This window comes from Phycodurus eques, chromosome 16 (genome assembly GCF_024500275.1).
Source record: "Phycodurus eques isolate BA_2022a chromosome 16, UOR_Pequ_1.1, whole genome shotgun sequence".
NCBI classification, from domain to species: Eukaryota; Metazoa; Chordata; class Actinopteri; order Syngnathiformes; family Syngnathidae; genus Phycodurus; species Phycodurus eques.
In genome coordinates, this window is record NC_084540.1 from 22,892,609 (window position 1) to 22,907,575 (window position 14,967).

At 44.8% G+C, this 14,967-nt stretch overlaps 1 protein-coding gene across 1 annotated transcript in view; it reads right to left on the reverse strand.

Moving 5' to 3' along the window:
* Nucleotides 1-14,967, reverse strand: part of grid2ipa (glutamate receptor, ionotropic, delta 2 (Grid2) interacting protein, a) — a 30,193-nt gene that overhangs the window by 10,240 nt on the left and 4,986 nt on the right. The window contains 9 exon segments of the mRNA XM_061700980.1: nucleotides 38-188; nucleotides 287-393; nucleotides 988-1,146; nucleotides 2,247-2,398; nucleotides 2,495-2,791; nucleotides 3,264-3,333; nucleotides 3,437-3,522; nucleotides 4,727-5,002; nucleotides 12,977-13,131. Of these exon segments, the coding sequence (XP_061556964.1) occupies nucleotides 38-188; nucleotides 287-393; nucleotides 988-1,146; nucleotides 2,247-2,398; nucleotides 2,495-2,791; nucleotides 3,264-3,333; nucleotides 3,437-3,522; nucleotides 4,727-5,002; nucleotides 12,977-13,131 (1,453 nt within the window).

Genomic DNA, 14,967 nt, shown 5'->3' on the forward strand with positions numbered 1-14,967 from the left:
GCATGAAGTCGGGACAGTGGAACGAGTTCCTGGTGGCTACCTGTGTCGACACGCGCTGTAGGGGAAGCTGTGCGAGAGGGCGGGTCCAGATCCAGCAAAGTCTCAGGGGCGGGAGGAGGGCGGGTCTTCAGGGACTTGGATCTCTTGGCCGAGTACATGTTCTCCAGTTCGGCGTACACGGCTGATAGCTTGTTTGGCGGAAATGTACAAAGAGACCATATTTTAGACCCTTTGCCCTAAATGGCAATTTGGGATTTTACGCCAGCGGAAACGGGCCGCTTCGTACATTTGTGAGGTTGTTGGGAGTCTCGGGAAGAGAGGTACCGTCCCCTGACTGTCTTTCCCCCGGAGCCAATCTCATTCCTGCTTCCAAAAGAGAGTCTGCACGGAAGCCTAGCGTGTTTCAGGCATTACACTTAGCTCACTTAAAAATAAAGTTCCAGTCAGAATTACAGTACATAAGCTTTTGGAGAAAATACTAGAGCACCCTTGTTTCTTAAGTTTCTTGTCCATTTTAATGTTGGGTATCACAAAGGATATATTTCCTCAAAAATGCAGCTGATTCCATAATACTCGATGTCCTATTTGACATGTATTCCCAGTGATTGTGGTTATTATTAAGAAAAACATGGAAAATGGCTGATATCAGCTCTTAAATTCAACTCGTAAGAGCGATTTTTGTCGTCATCATATTTGTACAAACAAATGTACATTTAGTTGTAGCAGGCATTAAAAGAGAACAAGAAACTTCAGAAACAAGGGTGGTGTAATCATTTTTACCATGACTGTAGTTAGAGAGAAAAAAAAACAAAAAACAGATGGCTGTCTTGAACTAATTTTCTACTAGACCCTCATGAGAATCTAAAGGTGTACCTAATGTCGTGGCGTTAAGAATGAGGATCACTACACATGGTGGACGTCATGTTAGTCGGCGCGTCAGAATAGAAATGATCATTTAAAAAGAAAACGACAAGCCCGAGTCTGTACCCATGGCCAAGTGTGTGCCAATGAGCAGGTCGTCAGAGCTCCGCCCCCTCACACTGCTCCTGTACGTGGTGCCAGTCACCCTCACGGAGCTGCTACGGCGATGCGGCTCAGGGACGACCTCGGGCTCTGGAGGAGGGGGAGGAGGCGGCGGCGGTGGAACTGCAACACACACACACACACACACACACATCGGCTACGAACAGGAACAGACGCATCGACGACCCGCTGAAGAGGACCGAGGTGGGAGTGGCGCAAGGCGAAAGTTTACTCAATGTAGCATTAGCGGTCCATAAAAAGCAGTGGCGGGCCTTGCATTTGGTACCCGGGCCTTCAGTGGGGATCCGACTCTTGACATCACCAGTATCACGTCACAGTTCTGAGGAAGGGGGTTCAATCCCCGGCCCCGCCTGTGTGGAGTTTGCGTGTTCTCCCCGAGCCTGCGTGGGTTTTCTTCTTCCCACATCCCAAAAACACGCATGAATTGGAGACCCTAAATTGGCCGTAGGTGTGAATGTGAGTGCGAATGGTTGTTTGTTTGTATGTGCCCTGCGATTGACCGGCACCAGCTCGGGGCGTACCCCGCCTCCTGCCCAAAGATAAGCTGGGATCGGCTCCGGCACGCCCGCGACCCGCGTGAGGAGAAGCGGCTCAGAAAATGGATGGATGGATGTTGTTTTGCAAGTCGAACTGTGGGTCGGATCTGAAATCTGATTAGTTAGTGCTAATATAGTGCTACTGCTAATACATTTGAAGTAAATATAGTTACATCAGCCAGAACTACCCAGTCAGAAGGCCCTGGACAGATTAGGTTGACTTGGTAACACATGAATGCGGAAAGCTGATGGGACATCAAAATCTAGCAAAGAAAAATGCGTGGAAATGAAGAGAAAAGCCTGTTGGGAAAACATGAATACAGTTTCATCCAACAAGTATTCCAATTTTGGTTGTAAATTGACACTTTTGGCTCCTATATACAAATTTGGCCAATTTCAAATTGTTTCACAAATCTATACTATTGATCAGTCCCCTCGTGGGTCTATTATTTATTGATTGATTTTTCTAAATGATTGACCAATCTAAAGTGATGAAAACAACTCGCTCTCTTTGACGATGCAATGTTGTGCCGATTTTTTGTGTTTCCTGTATTTGGAGGTGCGAGGATTCTGACGGTGTTTAAGAACGCAAAGAAGCTTTGCTGGCCTTGACCGGCCACCTGATAAAAACAAACCATGTAAAACGACAAAACGTTGCACTCCCACCTGGCACCTTGAATCCAAGAAAGCGTGAGATTTTGTTCTGGCAGTGTTCTTGCTCTTCATACGTCAGCAGCTGGTAAACAAATTGCCAGATGACCTGTTTGGCGGGAGTATCCAGCACCGGGAACACATCCACGATCAGCGTGTCCACGTTTCTGTTGGCATGGAAACACCCCATCTTGGAATTGGTTCCCCGACACACACACACACACACACTTGTTTTTTTTCCCTTGGTTGTTTGGCTTGCCCACCTGTGCTGGAAGAAGTTCTCCAGGGCTTTGCAGATGGTGTACCTCTCCTGGATGGTCAGCAGGTGTTCCAGCTGCTGTCCGAAGGTGCGGCCTTGGACTCGGATACTCGGGGGAAGGATCTCGGCCACCCACTGCAGGGAGCTGAGCACGGGGGAGCGAGCTCGCTCCGCGGGAACGCCGCTGCCTGCCAGGTCCTGCTCGGACATGCCCAAAGAGGGGGGGCCGTCCTCCACTACCAGGGTGGGCATGGCGCCGCTTCCCTGCAGCATGGACACCACCTTCTCGTGGGAGGAGGTCCTGCGGCCGCACACGTGGTTTTAGGGGTGACGTTGAAGGACAGGCGAATGTTAGCCTTTTAACCGTGCGCGTGAATGATAACGTCTAGAAACCCGGTGGATGACACAATCGGGTCTTGGCATCGATTTGAAGAAATGCGGTATTTAAGTTTGCTCCGCAACCAATGACAGAATCCGGTCAACACAGACATTGTAGGTTTAAAACACAATTTCAACTTAAAGATCCGTCATTGAAAAAACAAATCTTTTCCATAATCTTGGATGTCTTTCTACTCGGTTGCAAGACAATTTGCGGCGCAAATATCCTTTTTCAAGCTATTCTCGTTGGTCTTTTACAGCTGGCATTTCTCCTTCATATTCCACATGTAAATAAGCTTTGCTCAGACTCATTTGGAGCCATTTATGCATAAAACAGTCGAAACAAAATTGGATTTTGATGGCATGCGACCCTGAAGCGTTCGACTGGTTTTTACCTCATATCAAGTCCATTAAGGAACAGGATGCGATCTCCTGGTTTCAGACCTGCCTTGTCTGCTGCGCTCCCTGCAGAGCAAAACAGGTCAAAACATGACATTTGATCCTCTATTTAAAAAAAAACCCAAAACACAACAGAACAACGTACTATTACCCTGTGTGTTCAGCTTACCCGGGATGACCGAGTCGATCCACACGGGGGCGTGACCTCTGAGAGTGAAGCCAAAGCTCATGTTGCCCTTGCACACTCTCACCGTCCTAAAGAGAACAACGGAGCTTCTACAGTCTGAACCAGATGCAACAGCAACACACGCAAATGTTAACAAGACTCAACACCTTTACTTGCAGAATTGTGGCTCGCTTGGCATCATGACAGAATGTAGCATGAGTTACGTCTTCATAGATTTACACGCAATATACATTATTCCTCCTCCTCGTCCAAAATTCCTTCTGCAGACCACGCTCGTTTGCCTCCAATATTCCAAAGTGTATTCCCAATTTGAGGAAATACGGAGGTTGGCCACAACATTAGGCACACCAGCATCTATTGAAAGGATGCGCCACAACTTCTGCCTTTAAAAATAGAAACAAGGCTCACTTTTGAAAGACACTTTACTGCACTTTAGTGTAATGTCTGGTTAGTGTCAACCTATAGAAAAGGTTTGTGTTACCACACCAATGAGAAATTAAAGGGCGTTTCATACAATTATAAAGAATATATAATGATATTCTATTATTATTATTATTATTGTTACATTAAATCAAGATGGCGATAAAAATGTCTTGCAAACGTGGGAAATATAGAATAATATATTGTTTGTTAGCTACAGTTTTATGCACATTTTCAAAGGACTTTCAAGCAAACAAGCAAACTTAAGTCGACAGCGGACGCCGCATACTTGTGGTTCAGCACCTGTGGATTCAGCTCTTTGCAGATTTTTTTTTTTGGGGGGGAGTTTTCAGTTTTGGGGGAGAACCAACCCCAAAAACGCTTATTGGCAGTTTTCTCTGCTTATTCAAGAATTTGGGGGGTTCCCCAATGCAATTATAATGGCCGTCAATGATCCACAGATTTTTGGTTCTCACAGTCCAGCCCGGTCCCGATCCGGCGTGAATAGCGGGGTCTACTGTAATTGTGTGCTTTAAGCTACAAATGGACATTCCAAAGGACTTCTTTCGAAATGGAAGCAGTCCAAAAGTAATGACAAGTTGTTATTTACCCTGAAAACTAAAAAATAAATCAAATCATTGCAAGACGAAAGATTGCAAGATTTGGAGTTCCTGTGGAACCCTGTATCGGTGTCCGTTTGTTTTGTGGGATCAGAATGGATTCATTGCATTTTCATTTATGTCAATGGTCGAAAATATGAAAAAGTGTGATTTTTTTTGAGTCAAGGCATCAGTGTACTCAAGTAAAGAAAAATCAACATCAGTACAGTAACGAAGTATTCCCAAGACTGACCTGCAGCTGGTTGTGGAGCCGCCGGAGTGGCCAGCTATCAGCGACGTGGTCTTCCGCATCCCGCGGGACGGGGGGGCGGAGCCTTCCTCCGCGTGTGTGCGTGGTACTGAACTGGCGCGCGTGGAGACAGCCAGGTGTTCGGGGTGATCCTCGCTGCGACTGCGGCGCATTTGGCTACGGCTCGGGTCGCTGAAGCTCCGCCCCTTGAGGCGGCTCATCAGGCTCTGGGAAACCGCCTCGTCGAAACGCTCCCGGTGCTTCTTGGGGATGAAGATCCTGGCCGACATCGCAGAAGAGAAGAGAAGCACGGAAGCGCTCACAGTGAACTTTGCAGTTGTACAAAGTGAAAGGAGTATGCACATTGCCTGGCAGCATATATGCAAAACAAAAAAAAGAAAAAAGAAACAGCCACAGCACATGTGGGAGCTCCGCTTCCCATCCGCTCCCATAACCAACTTCTGGTGCAGTTTTCTTCCGCCCCCCAAAAAATAAATACATCAAATAACATCCTAATACTGTAATCTTCAAGGCTTCAGCTACACCAAATTCCACCCGTTCTTTGCGTTTCATTTCTTGTTCAAGAGCGGCATGACGGCGCTCTCGCTTCAAATTTGGCACTACATGTGAAAGAAAAGCAGCAGATTGTCTTTGCGTCTCATCACCAACAGCAGCCCGCCAAGCCCGACAAGACGTCTCTCGCTGTGGTTTCTACGACGCCAATTAACTGTGAGCGCTAGAAAACAAAAGGCAGGATTGATGCAGAAATGCAGGAAATTGGACAGTCAACGCAAAGGCGGTCATGACAGGTTTTCTACGGTCAAAGACACACAGACAAGCAAATTGCTTATGCGGACTCTGATTCGGCCCTCAGCTTGTCGGTAAATGTAGCGCATCCCTCCTCCTAAATGATGCAGCCACCACCATCATCCTCATCCTCAACACCACTTTTCCGCCTCCTCCCCACAGTGCTGCCTTCCTCCAAACTCTGCAGGGGTGCTTCGCATGTTCCGAAATGCCCCACTTCCGCAGAGCATCCACAGCACTCAAACGCGAGCAAAAACAACAACTTTTGCTTTCAAAGGTGCTGCGCGTCGCTTTTGCTCATTGGGCTGCTGCGAAGACGGGAGGATTAACCCTCTCTCCGATTGACGCTTCCATCCTAACGATGTGCGGAGAGTTGATTATTTTTTAATGCATGGGGGTGTTATGCTGGGTGGCCTCCACGAAGATTCATCAGTGCCAGCCCTCCCAGTTAACGTGGCTATTTGACTTCTAAAGCAGTCAATGGAAGCGAATGTGTTCACTGACACGCTGGAGTTGAGAGAGTTGAAGGAACTTCTTCACTTGTACACAACCTCTAAAAACGCTCCAAAACTACAACACCGACACCACTTTAGCAGCCTGACAATTAACTTCCTGGCAGTTGTGTGGAGATACGTTTGTGGTTCTCAAACCTTTGACACCACATACCACCACAAAACATACTTGGCTCTCCAAGTGCCACCATCATGACAAACCATCAAAAACAAGGCAGACGTTGAATTCTTAAAAAGTATATCTAGTATCGAAAGCCGCTGCAACTTTTTGCACAGTCGGAACATTAACAGGACACTTGAACATAGCAAAATAAAAAAACCTTATGTCAATAATGATTCAATTAAAACGTTTAGCATATAAAAATTGAATACAAATTGGACCTAAATCAATGTTTAAGAGTTCTAAAAGAGTCACTGATGGTGTAGTGGTAACACTCGCCTGACTTTGGTGCAGGCCAGCGTGGGTTCAGTTCCCACTCAGTGACGGTGCGAATGTGAGTGCAAATGGTTGTCCGCGTCTATATTCGCCCTGCGACTGACTGGCGACCAGTTCAGAGAGTAGTGCGCCTTTGGCCCGAAATACCCTGGGATAGGCTCCGGCGCCCCGCGACCCTCACCAGGATAAGCGGTGTTGAGAATGGATGGATGGAGTTCGAAAAGATGAAAAGCAAATGGATTCTACTTTAAAGATAAATTCAACTGAATTGTATTCAACAAAAGTACTGTCATAGGAAAAATAAAATTGAAGCCATTGTTAACAATATGCACCATTTCAATTCAGTAATTCTTTCAAGTACAACTAGAGGGAGCCTGTGTACCACCAGTGATACTGGTACAACACTGAGAATCACTGCAAAAAGCTAAACATGGATGAAAACACTTCGTTAGCCAAGTGCTAACTTAATAATGCCTGCGTGCGCAAAGTTGCGGCCGCAAGCGCCGCGTTTCTCGACTCGCCGGCCTGGTAAAAAAGTAATGACAAATTGTTATTTACATTTTTTTATATATTTGAGTGAAACCTATGACATGTTCCAGAAAGGTTTGTAGTTTGTGTTTTTGAACAAAATAAAAATAAAAAATGATCACATTGTTCTTGTTCTTATGGCAGGTGCGTTTCTATTATCAACACGGATTTCCTCAAACGTTCGGCAATTCATGATGTCCACTTTGACCTTGAAGAAACAAATGTCCTCTTTGCTGCAATTGTGGATCTGATTTGATAGCAAAGGGTAAATTTTATGGCAATACTCACAGGTTTATATGCAGAATGCAGACCTTAGTGGGGCAGGCCGCTACCAAAAATCCAAAACCAAAACAAAAACTGCCACGCAGACAAGCAGCAGGAAGTCGTTCATTAATATCCGAAAAGCTTGAAACACATCGTTGACATACATTCCAAGAAAGAATTGAGCCTGCGGAGGGACAGTAGAAAAGATAGAATGTGGAGTAGGATATTTTTCTGGGCCAGGTCACGGAACACGCAACCATTGGGAACATGGTTGTGCTTATTGGTTGATGTAGGCCACGCCCGCACGACTTTCACTTGCCTACATTTATCCATCGGCGGCGATTGTTGTGTTGTAACAGCAAACAAAACGCGTGGCGGAAATGGTCACCGATTGGGACATTCGGAGCCCGAAGTTTGCAGTGCAAGTTGGATTGAGGACGGCCCCAATTGGAAGCAGAGCAGCAGCAGATTCTTTCATTAGGACTGATGAGGTTTATCAAGGATGACCATCAGACGGTCCCGCGATGATAGAAAAGGTCACGTCGAGCCCGGAAAATAAGCTGCCCTTATTCGTTTCTTCACAAGTTGCTTCCAGAATATTGCAGACATCATTTTGTTTATGTGTTGTACAACATTGTAACTTGTCATACGGTTTTTATGTCATATGTATTATTATTATTTTTATTTTATTTTTTTAATCTGGAGACTAACTAGTGCTTCCCTCTCAAATAGTTTTTTTTTTTTTTTTTTTAAATAAAAGATTTTCTTGCTGTGACATCAGCAATGTCAATTAAATGCTTAACTGACTCCGACAGGACATTTTTACATATTCTTTAGATGAACTCAAGCTGCCAAATGGTCTAATTCTAGCAGGGGATAAACTGGAATATAATAATTACTACTATTGGCCAAAATATTGAGTTTTGTTGTTGTTGTTTTTAATCAATGGCAGCTTGCCTTTAAGAATAATGTAACAATAATAATAATGTCTTGTTTTAAAAAAAATTGGGAAAATTTGAGAAATAAACTTTATCGCTCTTTAGACAAGAGCTGAACATGATCTGTAAGATTAGTTTAACTTGAAACACTCTTTGGAATGAGTCAAGTAATGCAGTATTGCAATATTATATACTCACTGTAGTAATGTTTCATTCATGTATGGACAAGAAATGCGTTTTGAAAAAGTGCCACTATTTTAGCTGAAAAACGATGCTACACAGTTTAACTGAATCGTTCGAGGATTACATTGCACATTATACAAGTCAATGGCAATCTGAAAAAAACGTTTGGATAGCAGTGACTGACGAGCGTACCCGTCGCCGGGTTCCTCTTTGCAAATATTGACGTCCACTGCGATTGTTGCCATTGTCGTGTTTCTACGCTGACGAGAATGTAACGCAAACCCGAGTGGGAATCGAGCACTCGGAAAGAAATTCCACAGCCTCAGCATCTCTCCACACAAGTCAGCACAAACAAGTGTGCGAAAAGTGCTGCGATCAAAGCAAAACGTCACATACCGAAAACGTCTGGCAAGGCTCCTTTCTCTTCCCATGGCTCAGCGGAAGCGCCTGAGTTCAGTGAAGCGACGCAAACGCCTCCTCCCGCTATCCCGGTGAGTCTCCTATCCGGCGTGCGCAGGACAAAGTCTCCCGGACAAGAAGGGGAATAGAAGGCAACCACGAGAAGCAGAAGCGATCTCAAAAGCGCTCGCCGCAGGCCGGGCGAAGACGGCAGACGGACGACCAGGGACGACGAGGGAGGGAGCGGACCGTTAAAAGCGGCGCGCTTCGCTTCCCTCCTCACCTGCAAAATGTTCCTGAGTAGCAGCAGCAGATCGTCAGCGACTTCACCCTCGTCGCCGACTTTTGCCCAAAGTCACACACGTGCCGGTCACCGGTTGACGGGCTGACGCATCCATCATTCAGCAGCAACAAGAAGAAAAGTCACAATCCCCGCTTCTCTCACGAAGACAGGAGGAGAGAAAGAGGAAGAAGAACTGAGGAGCAAGTGAGGTGGGCCCCAGCGGACCGTCTAAGCGTACGTGCGTGCGTGAATACAGTGAAGCCCTTCAGGGCATTCATTGATGTATTTTCAAAATAGAAACCCTAGACAATGATTGGCGCACAAAAACATTTCTAAAAATGTTCAATCACCCATCCAACCATTGTCTTTACAGCTGGACCAATTGAGGGTGCTGGGGCCAACCCAAGCTGACTAGCAGGCTTCACTTTAAGTAGACAAAGTAGTAGTGGGGAGGAGATATGATTTCTTTTTTCCTCATTTAAAACGTAGGGCCAGGCAATATTGCCTTTAGATAAAATCTCTTTTTTTGTCACCAAAATCCAATTTCAAATTTGAATTTGTTTCCCTTCACTAATAGAAAAAAAAATGACAATGGCATAATTCAAAAGATGTTTTGCTTTTTGTTCCTCGCTGATGTGCACTGCTTACACAAACAACATGGCCGGGAACCGGGAGGAGCTACTGGAGTTGACAAAGGGACAGTCAGTGTTGCACACTCGGCAACTTTTCCCACCCCTCAAGCATCTGGTTTTCAAAATGTTTAAGTGCCACTAAGAAACAAACAAGCGGAATCGCTTTTTTTGTTTCCCATATGACAAGAAAGAAGCCCGGTAGGAGGCAATCACACACTCAATTGCGCGGATCATAACCAAGCCCATTCCTTCCTGTCCAGTTGCAAAAAAGCGGTCATGTGCGGACATGTGGGAAACTTTGAACCCGAGGTGTGGTGCTTCCAAGACCCAAAGATTTTGCCGAGGTTGGAGCGCTGCAGAGGGTGCGCTGTCACTCGACGACAAACACGGACAAGCCGAGCCGCGCGGTTTGATGCCTCGTTAAATTGTTGAACCGTTCCAAAATTCATGAATTCAGGATCAACTTTCCATATTGTCTCTAAAGAAAAAATATTTATTTCCAATATTTCTGTGAAAGTTGCTGCAGGTTAATGTTGGTACAAAAAAAAAAAAGCTGGTTCCACAGCTTGTTTGGTGTCAAGACCAAACGTTATTTTTTTATTAGTTATTTATTTTGAATAATGTCTTTCTGCTTTTTTGTTCATAAGTGAAAAGGGGAAAAAAAAAAGAAGAGCTTTTCATTTAAGGCAATCTGAGCCTCCCCACACAATGTTTTTCTGTGCTGACAAATCGCGCTTCTACTACCTTGCTTATATTTCCTGAGGTTACAAATTTGATTTAAAGCCTAATAAAGGGTGATGAATGGTCATGCGTGTGGGAGGCCTTCACTGAACCTTCACCTCTTTCCAATCTTGACTTTTCATCACGGCTTTGATCGTTTGAATCATTTCGAAGCTTTGAACCCTAATTACGTTCGCAACAATTTCACTCAGCAGCCACAAAAGCGCCGACAGACGTTCCAGGATGGTCTCGAATCACACGCGGCGGTTTTCGTGCGCTCCCTCACCGCGCGATTCGAGAAGTGTTTAAGAAGTGTCACTGCATCTGAAATGAAAATGTATTAAAAGAAGTAGGCTGCTTATAAATAGAGCGTATCCCGTGGGAGAGCGAGACAGCGAGGGGGACAGAGGCAGCATGAGCGGCGGCAAGTGGGAGAAATACCAAACAATATTTGACACACCTTCCATCAATCACAAGTTGACGTCAATGCCTTTAGTCAGCCCCGAATCTTAACTCGTCTTCTTCCCAAGATATTTCGGGCAGTTGAGCGTGAGGAAGGCCTGTTACTGTGCGGAATGACCCACGGAAGGCCCACAAACGCAAGGTCGAGTGAGTCCAGAGCCCTGACCTCAACCCAACCAGAAACCTTCGGGATGAAGCAGAACAGAGAACGGCGAAGCCAAGGAAGCCCTTATATCTGCAAAGAAGTTTTCCTTCCAAATTCACTTGCTATTGCTGAAATAATTAGGTGCCTGTAGGAGGTTTTTTTTCATTGTTTCCACTTGATTTTGCTAATGTGAAATGGAATCCATGTGTTGTTTTTAGTTGTGCATCGCGTATGAAGAGAAGAATGATTAAAAGGAAAGAAAGAAGACGATCTTCAGTCTTCGACCGTTACTTTTAATGTTTTGCCAGAGGCTTACTATAATTATATCTTTTGTAATGATTATGTTAGTAAATAAATCGAGGAGGGCGAATCTCAAATCTGACGAGGCGAGGCAAATGATTGATTATGGCTCTTTTTAGCCAACATGCCCCAATGACTGCAACTGACAAAGCAGTCAACAAGCAGCCCGGCATAAAAAGTGTGCCCAGTATGTCAACATTACTTCGACTTCCCCCAGATGTCTGAGCCATCTTGTTGTCACATTAATGCCAACAAGCACCTCGGGGCAACCTGGAGGCAAAACTCCGCAAAGCTCTCGGCAGCAAAACAACATCACGCCACTCTGCCGCTGCTTCCAAATGCGTCGCTATCATCATCTGCCTTTCATGGGGGGAAAAAAACCCAAGCGTCACCTTAAAAAAACTCAATGTCACAACTCCACACGGAAGAGGAGGAGGGATAACTTTGCATATCAAAGTCTCAGAAGGTCACAGTGCACCTGAGCGAGAAGTAGGACGACGTAATTATAAGCAACAACAGCTAAAGTAAGACTTAAAATCGTAGTCACTGCAGCGATAACAACCCTCGATGGATACAGCCGATGCATAATAGATGAGATGCCTGTGCAAAAACAACATCCCACAAAACATTGTCACAGGCGCTTTTCTGAAAGGACGACACTCACTGGACAAAGCATTAGGTACACTTGCACAATAGAATGTAAAGCAAAAGAAGATTCCCAGTTTTGATAGAATGTGTATTTTATTACTGTGGTTTTCGTTTGCGGTGGTGTGTACAACTGCACTGCATCATATTGAGAGTCGCTACAGTCCATTTAGTTAGCTACATGCTAGGTGCAAAATATTAGAAAACAGCCCTGACTGAGAATGATAGTGTGGTTGCACCTTCAAATTACAACCACAATCGTAAACACATTTAAGTTAAAGTGATAACTCTCTGAAAATGGACTTTGTAAAGGCAGAATTTTGGATAAATCTTTTCTCTTGGCTCCCATTACATTGTGCAAGTGTACCTAATGTTGCGGCCATTGAGGATGCCATTAAAAGTGTGCTCCAAACAGCTATGAGAAACTGAGCACATTATTTTTAGCCAGAAAATGGCAGGATGAAAAGGATTCGACTAGACCCACGCGAGCGGTTGACAATGACAATCCCAAACCTGGTAAGTGAACACATTTACAAAGGATTCCTGAAGTGCTCACCTGAGGCAGCAAGTCATCGTTTCCTCCGGCACACCACTTGCAAAGCTACAGAACCTCGTGCACGTGCCACAAAAAGTGCCACTCGCATGTTTCTCTCAATTTTAAATCCCAAAACCGCCGAGCCTGCAAACCGCCTGGAGCGGCGAGGACGGCTCTGCGAAGAGGAGGAATAAGGAGGAACCAGCAATGTGCTCCCCACACACCCGCGCGCATACACACACACACACACACACACACACAACGCGAGTATCAAAGAAAGGATGCATGACAGCAGATGGAGAGAGACGAGGAAAAGAGAGAAAGTCAGACAGAGAAGCCGGACGACAGGATGACTGACAAAACACTGCAAGCATCAGCAGAGTTGTTGTGCTGGCTTTCGGGTTTCACATCAGTGCTGAGAAGAAGAAAATGCTCGAAATATTTTTCATTTGCACGGATCTCACCTGACGCTTTCAACCAGCTGCTGATGCTCTTGTGTGACGAGGATGTCCGGCAGGGCCTCGGCGAGGCTTTCCACATCCCGGTCAGCGGCGTAGCCCTTCAACACGTCGAATAGCTGCTCCTTCACATCGGGATCCTCGCCGAGCACTTCCTCCACCTGAGGGCCCGAAGGTGAGCGCAAAGCACGAGATCGTCGATAGGATCTCACAATACTCGCTGGAGGTTGTGATTGACAGTTGTCAGACAGGTTACATTTAAAAATATGCTTATTATCTTTATTATGTGGTAGTAGTCGCGCTCAGAACTTTTTCCAATCGTTTGGCTGCTTAAATGATCTCCTTTCTGCCTGTGTCAATCAAAATGGAGTATTTTTATTCGCTTTGCAAAAGTGAAATGGGGTTGTTTTCCTCCACATGCTCGTATTCGTTCATCTGTGCACTAAATTTCCTGTCTACATTTGTTGATACATTATCTTTTTTTTTTAGCCGACAGAAGATGACAAATGTACCGTTTTGCAATCAGGATTAAAAGGACATTTGCAAAGGAAAGAAATAAAAAGCTTTAGATTAACATCTCTGTTGATTGCAAATTTCCCAGTGACCATTTTTAATCTCCCCAATGGGATTAATAAGTATCTATCTAATCTATTCTTTCATTTCCCCTTCCTGAACATAGAATGGTAAGATGTCCCAATACATTTGTCCATCTTGTTCCCATTAATTTTGTTCACCAAAATGAAAATGTGAAAGCAGTCGACAAGCAGCGCAGCATACAAACTGTGACCAAATAATTTGATTGGGCTGTCATTTATTGTGCTAGTCTAAAACATTCTGACATGTTGTTTCAACTTCATTGAGTTAATAATATCATTATAAGGTTTGTTGCACTCTGTGCTTTTGGAATGCTCCTGACAAAACATCTTGATCATTGTGCAGGTGTCCCTAATGAAGTGTCCAGTGAGTGGAAACAGTCCACCAGGAGTGGGAAAATATTTGTGTTCAAGGGTCACATTTGATTTTTCAAAATGGACAAAATTGTTAAAATAAATAAATCAACAAACAAACAATAATACATCTCTGTTTGTGTGCGTGTGTGTGTTCATGCTGGCCATGTGTGTCCCGAGCATGGATGTAGGAAAATGTTTTACTGCTTTAAATTGCACAGTTTTTGTCAGTTTTAATTGGATCATTTTAGATTTTGTTTGTTGTTTCCACCGTTATTGCTTGTATCGAAATTGAAAATCAGATTTGCCTTGTGCACAAAATGTGCTTTATAAATTGATAAATACATTTTTTAAAATTCTTTAATTTTATTATTGACAAATAGGTACTTTTTTCAATGAATTTATTTTAAAAAATAAAACACATTCACAATAAAAATCAATTAACTCAATTATTGTTAATCCTATTTAAAAATAGTAAAATAAACACCTTTACATTAATTTCATAGTTATTTATTTAAATAAATAGTATTTCCTAGTAAGTAATAATAATTACATCAAGTTTAATTAATGCATCTGTTCATCTCGTCCACCGGGGTGAACCCCAACGTACATGCGCTGGGGGGGCAATAAGTATACCCACACCTGCTCTGCGCCTCTCACCGTGGGCAACTCCAGAGTGGAAAAGAGTCCGACCCCTCTCGAGAGGACTGGTACCAGAGCCCGAGGCGTGTGTGGAGGCGAGCCCGACTAAATCTAGTTCGAACTTCTCAACTTCGCAAACCAGCTCGGGCTCCTTTCCTGCCAGAGGTGACATTCCACGTCCCCAGAGCCAGTTTCTGGAGACGGGGATCGGATCCCCAAGGTCCCCGCCTCCGCCCACCGCCCACCGCCCGGCTCACACTGCACCCGACCCCTATGGCCCCTCCCACAGGTAGTGAGCTCATGGGATGGGGGACCCAACGTTACCCTTTCGGGCTGTGCTCACCTTTCAGCCCCACCTCCAGGCCCCTGGGAAACCGAGATCCATTGAGTGTATTCTTCATAGGGGTT